Source organism: Mizuhopecten yessoensis, unplaced genomic scaffold, assembly GCF_002113885.1.
Source record: "Mizuhopecten yessoensis strain PY_sf001 unplaced genomic scaffold, ASM211388v2 scaffold10225, whole genome shotgun sequence".
Taxonomy (NCBI): domain Eukaryota; kingdom Metazoa; phylum Mollusca; class Bivalvia; order Pectinida; family Pectinidae; genus Mizuhopecten; species Mizuhopecten yessoensis.
In genome coordinates, this window is record NW_018408440.1 from 1,541,584 (window position 1) to 1,559,367 (window position 17,784).

The 17,784-nt window shown below is 34.8% G+C and overlaps 1 protein-coding gene across 1 annotated transcript in view; it reads left to right on the forward strand.

The window, feature by feature from the left end:
- Positions 1 to 9,086, forward strand: part of LOC110459797 (latent-transforming growth factor beta-binding protein 2-like) — a 35,867-nt gene extending 26,781 nt beyond the window's left edge. The window contains exons 4-5 of the mRNA XM_021512246.1: positions 4,668 to 4,754; positions 8,852 to 9,086. Of these exons, the coding sequence (XP_021367921.1) occupies positions 4,668 to 4,754; positions 8,852 to 8,862 (98 nt within the window). The 3' untranslated portion in view covers positions 8,863 to 9,086. The remainder of the gene's footprint in view (positions 1 to 4,667; positions 4,755 to 8,851) is intronic.
- The last annotated feature ends 8,698 nt before the right edge of the window (positions 9,087 to 17,784 follow it).

The window sequence follows — 17,784 nt, forward strand, 5'->3', positions numbered from 1 at the left end:
TTGTGATATAACGTGTAACTTTTATTTTAAATATGTTTGTCGCAATACTAGCTCTCAAGAGCTAATGTTCTTTGTTTATATATATGTCCCACTTTAAATAAAGTTTCTTGTATCTTGTTTCTTAAAAGTTTAGGATATTATGTCATGCATGTCATTTATTCGGGAGGTTCGAGAAGATTTCGAACCTTTTATACAATAAGCGGCATTTGTTTTCATGACTTCGGGTTATGTTCAGGTTAGACCATGTATTATATTGTTCCTGACATAGCTTAATGGTAAATATTAGGTTAAACACCTATCGTGTATAATATAGTTCTTGACATAGCTTAATGGTATATATTAGGTTAAAAACCTATCGTATATTATATAGTTCCTGACAAAGTTTAATAATAAATATTAGGTTAAAAAAATATCGTGTATTATATAGTTCCTGACATACCTTAATGGTAAATATTAGGTTAAAAACCTATAGTGTATTATATAGTTCCTGACAAAGCTTAATAATAAATATTAGGTTAAAAACCTATCGTGTATTATATAGTTCCTGACATAGCTTAATGGTAAATATTAGGTTAAAAACCTATCGTGTATCATATAGTTCCTGACATAGCTTAATGGTAAATATTAGGTTAGGAAACATATCGTGTATTATATAGTTCCTTACATAGCTCAATGGTAGATATTAGGTTAAAAACCTAATGCGTATTATATAGTTCTTGACATAGCTTAATGGTAAATATTAGGTTAAAAACCTAATGTGTATTATATAGTTCCTGACATAACTTAATGGTAAATATTCGGTTCAAAACCTATCGTGTATTATATAGTTCCTGACATAGATTAATGGTAAATATTAGGTTAGAAACTTATCGTGTATTATATAGTTCCTGAGATAGCTAAATGGTAAATATTAGGTTGAAAACCAATAGTGTATTATATAGTTCCTGACATAGCTCAATAGTAAATGTTAGGTTAAAAACCTATCGTGTATTATATAGTTCCTGACATAGCTTAATGGTAAATATTAGGTTAAAAACCTATCGTGTATCATATAGTTACTGACATAGCTCATAAGTAAATATTAGGTTAAAAGCCTATCGTGTATTATATAGTTCCTGACATAGATTAATGGTAAATATTAGGTTAAAAACTTATCGTGTATTATATAGTTCCTGAGATAGCTAAATGGTAAATATTAGGTTAAAAACCTATAGTGTATTATATAGTTCCTGAGATAGCTAAATGGTAATTATTAGGTTAAAAACCAATAGTGTATTATATAGTTCCTGACATAGCTCAATAGTAAATGTTAGGTTAAAAACCTATCGTGTATTATATAGTTCCTGACATAGCTTAATGGTAAATATTAGGTTAAAAACCTATCGTGTATCATATAGTTACTGACATAGCTCATAAGTAAATATTAGGTTAAAAGCCTATCGTGTATTATATAGTTCCTGACATAGATTAATGGTAAATATTAGGTTAAAAACTTATCGTGTATTATATAGTTCCTGAGATAGCTAAATGGTAAATATTAGGTTAAAAACCTATAGTGTATTATATAGTTCCTGAGATAGCTAAATGGTAATTATTAGGTTAAAAACCAATAGTGTATTATATAGTTCCTGACATAGCTCAATAGTAAATGTTAGGTTAAAAACCTATCGTGTATTATATAGTTCCTGACATAGCTTAATGGTAAATATTAGGTTAAAAACCTATCGTGTATCATATAGTTACTGACATAGCTCATAAGTAAATATTAGGTTAAAAGCCTATCGTGTATTATATAGTTCCTGACATAGATTAATGGTAAATATTAGGTTAAAAACTTATCGTGTATTATATAGTTCCTGACATACCTTAATGGTAAATATTAGATTAAAAACCTTATGTGTATTATATAGTTTCTGACATAGCTCAATAGTAAATTTTCGGTTAAAAATCTATCGTGTATTATATAGTTCCTGACATACCTTAATGGTAAATATTCGGTTCAAAACCTATCGTGTATTATATAGTTCCTGACATAGCTAAATGGTAAATATTAGGTTAAAAGACTCAGTTTCTGACATGGTCTAACGTTAAAGATTAATCTAGGACAAACCATGTATTTAATAGTTCATAATAAGACTCCATGGTAAAAGTTATATACGAGGCCGGGTAATATTCATTTTGGAGCTCTAAATATGAACCAATTTAAGGCTAAGGGTTAACATAGGGTATGGCGTAGGACAAAAGATTTTAGATACAATATTAGATTATTATCCAGTCCATAGCAAAGGTTGAGGCTATCAAGTTATATAGAAACAAAACCGTAACAGACAAAATAGAAATAATACTAGCCACATCGCTAATACACAAGGACATAGAAATAATACTAGCCACATCGCTAATACACAAGGACATAGAAATAATACTAGCCACATCGCTAATACACAAGGACATAGAAATAATACTAGCCACATCGCTAATACACAAGGAAATAGAAATAATACTAGCCACATCGCTAATACACAAGGACATAGAAATAATACTAGCCACATCGCTAATACACAAGGACATAGAAATAATACTAGCCACATCGCTAATACACAAGGACATAGAAATAATACTAGCCACATCGCTAATACACAAGGACATAGAAATAATACTAGCCACATCGCTAATACACAAGGACATAGAAATAATACTAGCCACATCGCTAATACACAAGGACATAGAAATAATACTAGCCACATCGCTAATACACAAGGACATAGAAATAATACTAGCCACATCGCTAATACACAAGGACATAGAAATAATACTAGCCACATCGCTAATACACAAGGACATAGAAATAATACTAGCCACATCGCTAATACACAAGGACATAGAAATAATACTAGCCACATCGCTAATACACAAGGACATAGAAATAATACTAGCCACATCGCTAATACACAAGGACATAGAAATAATACTAGCCACATCGCTAATACACAAGGACATAGAAATAATACTAGCCACATCGCTAATACACAAGGACATAGAAATAATACTAGCCACATCGCTAATACACAAGGACATAGAAATAATACTAGCCACATCGCTAATACACAAGGACATAGAAATAATACTAGCCACATCGCTAATACACAAGGACATAGAAATAATACTAGCCACATCGCTAATACACAANAAACATTACAGATAAAATGAATAAAAAAGAAATACTAGCTACATCGCCAATAAATATATAAGGACAAATCCGAACAGAGAATTGATACAAAAAACATTACAGATAAAATGAATAAAAAAGAAATACTAGCTACATCGCCAATAAATATTTAAGGACAAATCCGAACAGAGAATTGATACAAAACAAACATTACAGATAAAATGAATAAAAAAGAAATACTAGCTACATCGCCAATAAATATATAAGGACAAATCCGAACAGAGAATTGATACAAAAAAACCCCACAACGGAATAAAAAGATCAAATGCAAATAAACCGTGCCATATCGTCATTACACAGGGATACACTACGAACTCCATAATGATGGCTAATAACATGGCAGGGAATGTTCAAAATGAAGGACTTGTAGACTTTCCGATAATATAGCCTAATCAGGCTCTCAGGCAAAAAATGTTAATTGCACCCTATGTGAGACCTGTCATGGAATTTCCCGTCAAGTCCAGGAAAGCATGTTTGGTCTAAGTGTACCGTCATCAGTCAATGTAGTTACTGATGTACATATAGCATTGACATCTATCAGTTAAGAAGTGTCAATACCAGTGTATAACGCCACAGCGATGGTTACATTCAACATTATTTTCTTAAATATTTACTATTTTTGTAAATATTAATGAGCTATATATACCGTTCTGGAAGTTGATAATTGTTAGTTAAGATTTCACCGATCACAAACAAACTACATTTGTAACTGTATTGCTTATATTGAAAACTAGAATTGAAAGATATACACATGTGTGATTTCATTTAAACACTGAATTTTGGCTACACTGTCGAGTCAACACCATTTGATTTATTCCGTTTATCTATTAAATGAATTGATAATTATGCAATCCTGATTATTTTGTTCATTACGTTCTTTTTCTTATAACAAATTAGACCTTGGTGTCATTTTTATTACCAAAATATTATTTTATTTTCAAAACATGATGTGCGAGATGCCTCGGGTACATGTAGCATGAAGTGTTAAGTTGAAGTTAAAGAATGTTCAATAATTGACAATGTAGTTAAGTCTGTCGTCATAGTGAAATTGATTAAAATGGAGCTTATATTTTGTACGCTTTTTTCCCAAATATTTGTTAATGGAATACATTTCATTTTGTATATATCTAAAATCTTCTGGCATTTTGCCATTGTTTTAATATCAAATTGTCAAGCAAATGAGACTGACCGACGATGTTACAATTTTCGCCTTACAAAAGCACCACAACATCTATATTATTTCTAATATCAGACAGACAAAGCCATAAATGATATGGTAATACGATACAAACTGCACGTCATTCTTACACCAGCATTTCATTATCATAAGTGTCTGTATCAACACTACATTGAGTACTCTTTTCTTAAATGGGAAACATTTTATTTATGAGAACCATAGGGTATTGTAATTTAACAACTCCTCTATGTGTTTATCATACAGTTGTTCCTACTACAACGACGACGCCGCCTCCTACAACGACGACATCGACGACGACAACAACAACGACAACTAAACCGCCGAAGAAAGGTAAGTTATGACGTCATATTGTAAAAATAATTTCGATGAATTAAAGTGAATGGTTTTAAAATAAAAGGCGAAAGCATTTATTTAGCAAGTGACTTTATCGTGAACGCTATGCGTGCAACCTATTACTTTTGTTTTTGAGTGACTTCTAGTTAGTTTTTATGGTTTTTACACAAAGGGGGAAAACTCTTATATAGCAAGTGACTTAATTGTGAATGCTATGCGTTCATCATGTTATTGTAAATTATTTTTGAGTGACTTCTAGTTATTTTTCATGGTTTAAATATAAAAAGGGAAAACTTTTATATAGCAAGCGACCTATTTATGAATGCTTTGCATTCAACCTGTTAGCATGAATGATTTTTTAACGCAAGTGACTTTATCAAGAACGCTATGCGTGCAACCTGTTATAATTTTTTTTGCGTGACTTCAAGTTTTACATATAGTTTGAACTAAAGGGGAACACTCTCATATTACAAATGACGCTATGTGTGCAACATGTTATATATGTCAAAAATATTGCTATTGTGTTATAATCATAGAAACATATCTGATAACGTGTATTGGTGCAAGGAAGGTTTTTTTCTCCATTGTATTTAAACTTAAATCAATTGTATTTGCTACATGATGCAGTCATCTAAAATATACGTCTAGTTTTCTTGGGAAAGATAAAACATTTCTGTGTATGTAATGTAAGATATATCTAGTCAGTGCTGGATAAATAAATGCAAATATCTTCTTATCAAAAAACTACGACTGAGATTTTGTCGTATATAACTCTATGGCAGATATAGATCACCGTACTCTTGGTTAGATTATGTCGTATATAACTCTATGGCAGATATAGATCATCGTACTCTTGGTTAGATTATGTCGTATAGAACTCTATGGCAGATATAGATCACCGTACTCTTGGTTAGATTTGTCGTATATAACTCTATGGCATATATAGATCCCCATACTCTTGGTTAGATTTGTCGTATATAACTCTATGGCAGATATAGATCACCGTTCTCTTGGTTAGATTATGTCGTATATAACTCTATGGCGGATATAGATCATCGTACTCTTGGTTAGATTATGGCGTATAGAACTCTATGGCAGATATAGATCACCGTACTCTTGGTTAGATTATGTCGTATATAACTCTATGGCAGATATAGATCACCGTACTCTTGGGTAGATTATGTCGTATATAACTCTACGGCAGATATAGATCACCATACTCTTTGTTTGATTATGTCGTATATAACTATATGGCAGATATAGATCACCATACTCTTGGTTAGATTTTGTCGTATATAACTCTATAGCAGATATAGATCAACATACTCTTGGTTAGATTTGTCGTATATAACTCTATAGCAGATATAGATCAACATACTCTTGGTTCGATTTGTCGTATATAACTCTATGGCAGTTATAGATCATCGTACTCTTGGTTAGATTATGGCGTATAGAACTCTATGGCAGATATAGATCAGCGGACTCGTGGTTAGGTTTGTCGTATATAACGCTATGGCATATATAGATCACCATTCTCTTGGTTGGATTTGTCGTATATAACTCTATGGCAGATAAAGATCACCGTACTCATGGTTAGATTATGTCGTATATAACTCTATGGCAGATAAAGATCACCGTACTCATGGTTAGATTATGTCGTATATAACTCTACGGCAGATATAGATCACCATACTCTTTGTTAGACTATGTCGTATATAACTATATAGCAGATATAGATCAACATACTCTTGGTTAGATTTGTCGTATATAACTCTATGGCAGATATAGATCACCATCCTCTTGGTTAGATTATGTCGTATATAACTCTATGGCAGATAAAGATCACCGTACTCCTGGTTAGATTATGTCGTATATAACTCTATGGCAGATAAAGATCACCGTACTCTTGGTTAGATTATGTCGTATATAACTCTTTGGCAGATATAGATCACCATACTCTTGGTTAGATTATGTCGTATATAACTCTACGGCAGATATAGATCACCGTACACTTGGTTAGATTATGTCGGCATATTCTGCTATCTGCCATGGATTATGTCGTATATAACTATATGGCAGATATAGATCACAGTACTCTCGGTTAGATTTGTCGTATAAAACTCTATGGCAGATATACATCACCGTACTCTTGGTTGGATTTGTCGTATATAACTCTACGGCAGATATAGATCACCATACTCTTAGTTAGATTATGTCGTATTAGATCACCATACTCTTAGTTAGATTATGTCGTATATAACGCTATGGCAGTTAGAGATCACCGTGCTCATGGTTAGATTATGTAGTATATAACTCTATGGCCGATAAAGATCACCGTACTCATGGTTAGATTATGTAGTATATAACTCTATGGCCGATAAAGATCACCGTACTCCTGGTTAGATTATGTCGTATTAGATCACCATACTCTTAGTTAGATTATGTCGTATATATCTCTACGGCAGATATAGATCACCCTACTCTTGGTTATATTATGTCGCATATAACTCTATGGCAGATAAAGCTCACCGTCCTCATGGTTAGATTATGTCGCATATAACTCTATGGCAGATAAAGATCGCCGTACTCATGGTTAGATTAAGTCGTATATAACTCTATTGCAGATATAGATCACCTTACGCTTGGTTAGATTATGTCGGCATATTCTGCTATCTGCCATGGATTATGTCGTATATAACACTATGGCAGATAAAGATCGCCGTACTCATGGTTAGATTATTTCGTATATAACTCTATGTCAGATATAGATCACCGTACACTTGGTTAGATTATGTCATATATAACTCTATGGCATATAAAGATCACCGTACTCTTGGTTGGATTTGTCGTATATAACTCTATGTCAGATATAGATCACCGTACACTTGGTTAGATTATGTCGTATATGGCAGATATAGATCACCATACTCTTGGTTAGATTATGTCGGCATATTCTGCGGTTTTATATTTTTTGAACGCCATGCAAATGTAAATATTCGTATGTAAATCGTATATCAATGACAGATATATACCACCATACTGTAAGTTACATGTAGAGGTTTACAGAAAATAACATAAGAAGAGTTGCGCCCCCTGTCATGACCCAGAGATGATCGGAGGGTCTCTGTAAGGTTGACCGATTTGAATCCAACCATTTTAAGGTGGGCTGATTTCAATATTGGTTAAAAGGTGCATGAGTTTGGAGTCGGTGCATGTTAAATCAATACAGGATTTTTATTTGGTGACAGATGCAGCAACCAAATGTGTTATAATTTATGAAATTTATGACGTTATTTCTGCGCATAAACAAACATATGACAAGGGTATGTATGTCGTCATGTCTTACCATACTAACATATGACAAGGGTATGTTGTTGTGATATAAAGCAGCGATGCGGTGCTCACAATATCGTACATCTTAGCAGGCGTTAAACATGGAGACGCCATCTGCCAGTTGTATAGGTAGTGCCATATGATATTTCAAGGGACAAGTTTCAATACTTTATTACTTTAACAAGAACTAACTTCAGGGGGAAGAGCGTCGACACATTGTTTCCATGAAATTCGTTATGTGCAACAGTAGATTAAATTGAATGTATAATTTTCCTACATATTTAATTATCTTATTGAATACTGGAGGTCGTTATCATCATGCATGTTAGTAATTTAATATGCTATTTCTCACCAAATGTCGTATACTGTCTATAAGGAAAGTTTCGCCATTCTGCTTGAAAATCAATGTTCGCCCAGTGTTTATTTACCCTTCAGCTGTTATGTGGTGTACTAATTTTCCCTGCTATAATAGCTTCGCCCTCGTCACGGCGATGGGCAAAACAAGGTGGTAGAAAAACTGCGATGACAATTACCCTATATACAGTTATAATGCATCAGGTAAGTTGTTTTGGTTGCTATCGTACGAGCCACAGCAAGTTTGACGGTAAGTATGATTCATTACTTTATTATTGATTTTTTTTTCAATAAAATCCTAAATGTTTAGCATATATGTAATAAGTGCTTCAACGTTACACGTGAATGATAAATAGACATATGAATATATTGTCAAGCATTTGATTAGCTATTTTGGTGTGTTTTAGGACACTGCTGACGAATACACACTGTTTACCAGAAATAACCTGATGAACGCACGCATGGTTTACCAGAAATAACAAGCTGCTCGCAGACAACTAATACCAAACCATTCCTCGTATGGCTTAACAGATGCATCGACCTAAACGCCATGCTTACCAGAAATATACCATGGACAATCTGTTTTTATGTCAACGAAATCTACAAATATTTGCATATAAATACTGTCACTGATGTTTCCCATTCTTGCGTTCTGTCATTATTTACATCGCTAACACAAGTATAAGTTATGTAAGTGTTCGGTGTATCCAAATGATTGTATAATATTTAAGAAATAATCAACATATGTGCGTGCATTATGGTGGAATATATAACGAGGGTGAGAAAATGTTGGTAAAAATAATCAACGAAGGCCGCTTCTTTTATCCTACCACGTCAAATGTAACTAATTGTAAAGTTTTGCTGTCTTATATGGCGACATGCCCTAGATAATGCGATATGCAAATTTGCACTGGTCTCTGGGGCGTGTGTCCGAGTCACATTACCTGTCGCGCACATACAAGTAACTGGAGGGCTTACAGGGCTAACATGTTCGACTGATGGAGGCAATGGCTGCGTCATCCTCCTGACTACCCCAGGGACGTATGTTGTCCTCTGGTATATCGTCCAAAAGTTGGTGAAGAAAAGCCCGTGTGGTTTCGCCACTGTACATAGACCTCACCACAAATTGTTTGGCAAATTGAGGATTTGGTTGGTGAAAGTCCACAACCCGACACACTTCCCCACAATAAAACACCCTGTCTCCGATTTTTTGTCGTTATACCAAGGAACTTGAACTTTAAGCCATGTTGATTTTTTGAAAGCAGATGACGTTTTGCAGACAAGAAACAACTGAACACGTGTGACGTCAGATACGATGTTTATTTTAATCAATCAAACATTGGCACGCTATCGACATCGTTCGTCAAAACATGAAATCAACGCTTGACAGTACATACACACACTGCCTACGAACACAATTATATCACGAGGTTCGTAAAGGGTGATGATGAAAATGGTCAAGTTGTAGGGTCGGTGGTATAATGCCTCGGTGATATCACTTTGAAATTTGAGTTTTATGATTGAAACAAAGAAATTACATTCATCTTTGCGTTCTCATCATCTTCGGGAGGCCGAAACCCTGTTTTAAATCGCAGATTGACATATTTGGTCCCATACGACTTTACTAGCAATAAAGAACAGTTGTCACCAGCCGCAGAAACCTTATTATCTCATTCGGAAATATGTTATCTGTTTCTTTGATATGAAGGTTGATGTTTGCTATTATGCTCCTTAATGTGTGTTGTGTTGTTGCCACTTCCCCGGGTCTCGCCTTGGGGACGTGACAAGACTTAAATTTGACTAGATTTACATGACGGGAGTCATCGATAAGACAGAAGACTGTTTTCTTTCCGTTATACACGTTCGTATTATCTTTATTTCTTGGGGTTTCAATGTAAATATACCGTACGGTATTTTCGTATTTTTGCCAGCAACAGATAATTTGGTCCCTATTTTGTACGGTCAGGCAACTTTGTCAGTTTTTGAATGCCACTGGATAATGTATGCTTCAGGGGTAGTGCATTTGAATTCATCCTTCATATAGCACAGTTTATTAATTAAATGTGTAAAATGGAAAAAGAAGAAATAATTGCTCATAACTTAAAATTTTAAATTGAAATATGGTGTTGTGAAATATTTCAAAATTACGCCTTTTAATGTCAAATTAAAGATTTAAATGTTTATTACCCAATGAACATTTAAATTAAAATTAATGTTTTTTATAGTAAGTTCAATAATAAAATATACATTCAAAATGTTAAGTCTTTTGAATTTCAACATAAATTATATTTTAGATGTTTATTATTCATTGAAAAAAAAAAAGTGGAATAATGAAAAATTCAATATCAATGATTTTAATGATAAGTTCAATAATCTTCTCGTAAACTCTTCTCTACTGCTGCTTTTGAGTAGCGATACACTTAATATTTATGTCTGAATGTCACAGTCAGCAAGTCAGTAGATAGTGTTATTGATTGACAAATAAATATTCACATTGTAATTATTCAGCATACATTTTATTGCCTTACGTCATAGGACACATGTCCTCTAAGATGTTTAACATGCATTTTAGAGGCTCAGTCATGACCAATTAGGTTTTATTGATATTATTTTTAAAATCATTTTCAAAAGAAATGGTGTTGTTTTTTTTACAAAATATTGGTTCTATTTCTTAGATGCAAATTGATGAAGCATGCATCCTCGGAAAGGCATATGGTTGTAATTAGTCAAGCGATGTTTGCCGAAAGGCATTAGGGAGGTGATTTAAACACAACAAACGGTTCATCTGTTGATGGTCGGTGTTTCCTTATGTCACTAGTTGCAGTCAAAAGTAAGCTTGATTTTGAAATATATTAAAGTTCTAAATATAGAAGATGACAGACGAAGAGAAAAATTTGAACGGTTGTAACATCCGGGTTATTGAAGGCGGTCTCCGATGATCAGCATACAGGCCACACAGCTAAGAATTGTAACCAGTACAGGTTCTCCTGTAACAGCAATTGTACACCATAGTTAGGCTAGTGTGTATGTCAGGAAACAGCAATTGTACACCATAGTCAGGCTAGTTTGTATGCCAGGAAACAGCAATTGTACACCATAGGTAGGCTAGTTTGTATGTCAGGAAACAACATTTGTACACCATAGTAAGGCTAGTTTGTATGTCAGAAAACAGCAATTGTACACCATAGTTAGGCTAGTTTGTATGTCAGGAAACAGCATTTGTACACCATAGTGAGGCTAGTTTGTATGTCAGAAAACAGCAATTGTACACCATAGTTAGGCTAGTTTGGATGTCAGGAAACAGCAATTGTACACCATAGTAAGGCTAGTGGGTATGTCAGGAAACAGCAATTGTACACCATAGTTAGGCTGGTTTGTATGTCGGGAAACAGCAATTGTACACCATAGTAAGGCTAGTTTGTATGTCAGAAAACAGTAATTGTACACCATAGTTAGGCTAGTTTGTATGTCGGGAAACAGGAATTGGACACCATAGTAAGGCTAGTGTGTATGTCAGGAAACAGCAATTGTATACCATAGTCAGGCTAGTTTGTATGCCAGGAAACAGCAATTGGACACCATAGGTAGGCTAGTTTGTATGTCAGGAAACAACATGTGTACGCCATAGTAAGGCTAGTTTGTATGTCAGAAAACAGTAATTGTACACCATAGTTAGGCTAGTTTGTATGTCGGGAAACAGCAATTGTACACCATAGTAAGGCTAGTGGGTATGTCAGGAAACAGCAATTGTACACCATAGTTAGGCCAGTTTGTATGTCAGGAAACAGCAATTGTACACCATAGTTAGGCTAGTGTGTATGTCAGGGAACAGCAATTGTACACCATAGTTAGGCTAGTGTGTATGTCAGGAAACAGCATTTGTTACAATGTGTGGGGTAAATCCTTCAGTGGTCAGTAATCGGGTAGCAGGCGTTATTACTGATTCAATAGTGCAACACACATTACATGTTTATCTTTATCTGATTCCAAAAAACTTGCTGTGATATCGGCTTCATAAGTATCATCATAACCAATCAATTAACAAAAGTATCAGTTGTAATTGAATGAAAGTTACTTCTTGTTTACATAAATATTTTTCATTTGAACTATTTTAAGTTTGACATGTGTTGTAAACTCTTTAGTGGTCTCAATAACAACAAGTCGTAACCGTTCTTCTTTCCCCTCAACCTTATGTGGTTGGTGACAGGTTTTACTTACCAACAGCCGAAGAATGTCCGGAGTTTTCTGCCTTCGTCTTATTCGTCGGGTTCGCCAATGTGTTTGTAGTAACGGCTACAACATATCACGGTGGCATGTTAGTGATATGTCAAGTTATTATACACAACTCGAACATATAATGCATGCTATTGCTTTTCTACGATGGCCGACAAGAGCCAGACAAAATTAATTGATTTTTCATATCTTTGTGTACCACATAAAAGTTTACCGTAGTACACAAAGATATGAAAATCATATATTTGTGTACCACACCATGGTACAGAGAGATATGAGAAATCTTTTCTTTCTGTACCACATAAAGTGTACCACTATGTGGTACCACATAAAGTGTACCACGGTGCCCAAAGAAATGAAAATTTAGTTTTTTGTGTACCTTGTGAAGTACATAAAGATCAGAGACAACATTTAAAAAATCACCTATACTTTCATTTGATACTGTACTCACAGCCGACAACAGCCGGCAGAATTATATGCAATGCAATGCAATGAAAGCTCGTCGCTTTCATTTCATTTTGTACCGTGGTATGGTACACAAAGGTATGAAAGCTCGTCGCTTTCATTAATTCTACACCGTGGTATGCTACACAATGTATGAAAGCTCGTCGCTTTCATTTCATTCTATACCGCGGTATGGTACACAAAAGTATGAAAGCTCGTCGCTTTCATTTCTTTCTGTACCGTGGTATAATACACGAAGGTATGAAAGATCGTCGCTTTCATTCCTTTCTCTGCTGTGGTATGATACACAAATACATAATCGCTCGACGCTTTCATTTATTTCTTTACCGCGGTATGATACACAAAGGTATGAAAGCTCGTCGCTTTTATTGATTCTATACCGTAGTATGGTACACAATTTATGAAAGCTCGTCACTTTCATTTAATTCTAAACCGTGGTATGGTACACAGATATATGAAAACTCGTCACTTTCATTTCATTCTGTACCCTGGTATGCTACACTAAGATCTGACAGCTCGTCACTTTCATTTCTTTCTGTGCCGTGGTATGCTACACAAAGATCTGACAGCTCGTCACTTTCATTTAATTCTAAACCGTGGTATGCTACACACATATATGAAAGCTCGTCACTTTCATTTCATTCTGTACCGTGGTATGCTACACACATATGTCAGGAAACAGCTTTTGTTACAATGTGGTGGGGTGTTTCCTTCAGTGGTCAGTAATCGGGTAGCAGGCGTTATTACTGATTCAACAGTGCAACACACATTACATGTTTATCTTTATCTGATTCCAAAAAACTTGCTGTGATATCGGCTTCATAAGTATCATCATAACCAATCAATTAACAAAAGTATTAGTTGTAATTGAATGAAAGTTACTTCTTGTTTATATAAATATTTTTCATTTGAACTGTTTTAAGTTTGACATGTGTTATAAACTCTTTAGTGGTCTCGATAACAACAAGTCGTAACCGTTCTTCTTTCCCCTCAACCTTATGTGGTTGGTGACAGGTTTTACTTACCAACAGCCGAAGAATTTTCGGAGATGTTTGGCATCGTCGTATTCGTCGGGTCCTCCAAAGTGTTTGTAGTAACGGCTACAACATATCACGGTGGCATGTTAGTGATATGTCAAGTTATTATACACAACTCGAACATATAATGCATGCTATTGCTTTTCTACGATGGCCGACAAGAGCCAGACAAAATTAATTGATAAAGTTTACCGTAGTACACAAAGATATGAAAATCATATATTTGTGTACCACACCATGGTACAGAGAGATATGAGAAATCTTTTCTTTCTGTACCACATAAAGTGTACCACTATGTGGTACCACATAAAGTGTACCACGGTGCCCAAAGAAATGAAAATTTAGTTTTTTGTGTACCTTGTGTAGTACATAAAGATCAGAGACAACATTTAAAAAATCACCTATACTTTCATTTGATACTGTACTCACAGCCGACAACAGCCGGCAGAATGATATGAAAGCTCGTCGCTTTTATTTCATTCTATACCATGGTATGCTACACAAAGATACGAAAGCTCGTCGCTTTCATTTCATTCTGTACCTCAGTATGGTACACAAAGTTATGAAAGCTCGTCACTTTCATTTCATTCTATACCGCGGTATGGTACACAAATATATGAAAGCTCGACGCTTTTTTGTCATTCTTTACCGCGGTATGGTACACAAAGTTATGAAAGCTCGTCGCTTTCATTAATTCTACACCGTGGTATGCTACACAATTTATGAAAGCTCGTCGCTTTCATTTCATTCTATACCGTGGTATGCTACACAAAGATCTGACAGTTCGTCACTTTCATTTCTTTCTGTGCCGTGGTATGCAACACACATATATGAAAGCTCGTCGCTTTCATTTAATTCTATACCGCGGTATGGTACACAAAAATATGAAAGCTCGTCGCTTTCATTTCTTTCTGTGCCATGGTATGCTACACAAAAGTATGAAAGCTCGTCGCTTTCATTTTATTCTGTACCACGGCTCTTCCCGGCCGCTGTATTAGTACAGAAACATACAAAAGCAAAACTTTGATAATAATTTCCCTTTCATATCATTAAGTACCAACTACGGTACACGATGATATGATTTGTCATATGATGGTGTACCATAGAAAAGTGTACCATGTTACACAATTATATAAAAAAAAAAAATCATTTTGTCCGGCCTCTTGTTGTCCATCATACATTTCAAATAAACACAAAAATGAATTTAAAAAAAACAACAGTAAGATAAATACGGAATATTTGTCTTCCTACGCATGTTTAAATGAAATGATGGTAAAGTGAACAGAAGAGTTAACAACAAAATTGAATTTACAACTACATATGATGTTTAACTGTATTTAGCTGAAACATCGAGTTACCATTGTATATGCTATTTTCTGCACATACTTCAGCAAAAAGAGCGAGTAATGAGTGAATTTAATGTTTTTCCTTATACTGCTATGCAGCAATGCAAACGAGTTACCATTTCATATGTTGTTTGTTTGCCCTATATCTGGCTGCACGAGCGAGTTTGATAATCATCACCATCATCAACTGTTCCGTAGTTGATATTATAGATAAAATGCTTGCTCTGATTCTTTGCCATCATGAAGTGTATACTACAGAATCGAAGCAACCATATTATTATCGTGTGTATTAGGTATCTTCCCATTTGTAAAATCTATATATTTATATCAGATAAAATTAGTTGATTTTTCTTTTCCTTGTTAGATGCTAATAGATATATGTATGAATTAGTTTCATGATCAAAGATGATTCTTTTTCAAAAAGGAATTGAAATAAATCTTTATATATCGAAGCGTTCTCAGAAAAAAAATCCTAACTCAGAACTCAAAACAAAAGACACAAATAAAAACTGATTAGACCAAGAAGATACAGCATACACTTTTTCACGAAATGAAGGCAAAATAAGAGTAAGTTTGACTGATGTGACATATAAGAGAAAACATTTCTTACCTAGGAGAGTTAGAACGAACACCGCTAAGGCCTTCATAGTGATCTGTGCTTGCGTCAATGTGTCCACCCGGAGATCTAAGTCAAACTCAAGTTTACAACACTATGGTAGCAACGTCTGTGAGTTGCCCCTTTTATCCAGAGGAAACATTCATCGCAACAGGGTAATAACGTGGAATATTATATTTATTACCGAACCATGTCAGACATTTAAATTTATTAACAATAATAGTGACGAGAACGAACCAATACATTTTCAACCAATACCGAAGTAGAGTCTCACGAACATCGCAGCGAAACATCCATCCAAAACAGGGGCCTCGTTAAGGGCCATAACCACCCAACAATGGAATATATCACCTTTCGTTGGTGTGCGTTTATAAATAACGCGTGCTTATCTTATAATGTAGGTTTCGAAATTATTCAGGTAATGTAACAACTGTGTATGCTAATTTACAATTCTATGACATTAAAACTAATTAGCTAGAGATTATTTCAACAAACTATATATTAATACTGATAAGGGCATTGCTCCATAATGATATTAAATCTACAGTAACCATCAAAGAAAAAGAGTGTGAAACACTGTCTTACTGAAAAGCTAGCTTGGCCAGCGGAAAAATATAACCTTAGGGCGCGCTCACTAGTTCAGAAACGTCGAGGTCTGTCAGTGGTTGGGTGGGTGTCCACCTGCATGCTACAGTTAGTGGCAGCGGTAGGATCCTGTAAAGTCATGTAAGGTCAATTCCTGGAGGCAAGGGAGGTATATTGGTACACAGGGACGATTTACGAGATTTCCAAAGCCAAGTCTCGGGACAAGACTTTCAAGAGAGGGAATAGGGTAACAGCCAAGGACTAAAAGGGCAAATGCTGTTTATTGACAAGCTAGCTTTTCAAGCGATAGTTCAGCAACGTGCGTTTTCAAATATTATCGAAACGTTTTCCTTATGATAACATAAGACAGATAAATACAACTACACGTGCTCCTTCGATGATACGGAATAATGATAATACCTGTACTTTATAAAATTATCTTGATATCTTCATACTTTTACAGCGCTATGTTATTTGAAGCTAGTGCATGTTTGAATTGATCCGTCAATAGGATATGTAAGAAAACGGCTATTTTCATATAATGCAATCAGCGAAATCACTATTGAGCGCTACACTTCGCACACGAAACGCGGAGATTTGCTGCTAGAGTATGTTTTTCTGAATATTCTTTTGGGCAATTTTAGGGCAATGTTAATGGATATACTTTTAAAACCCAATGAAGCAGTGATAACTTTTGTATTTNAGTATAAAGCTGTAGGGTAGTGGTAATCTCTAAGTATAATAAAGCTGTAAGGTAGTGGTAATCTCTAAGTATAATAAAGCTGTAGGGTAGTGGTAACCTCTAAGTATAAAGGTGTAGGGTAGTGGTAATCTCTAAGCATAAAGCTGTAGGGTAGTGGTAATCTCTAAGTATAAAGCGGTAGGGTAGTGGTAACCTCTAAGTATAAAGCTGTAGGGTAGTGGTAATCTCTAAGTATAAAGCTGTAGGGTAGTGGTAATCTCTAAGCATAATAAAGCTGTAGGGTAGTGGTAATCTCTAAGTGTAATAAAGATGTAGGGTAGTGGTAATCTCTAAGAATAAAGCTGTAGGGTAGTGG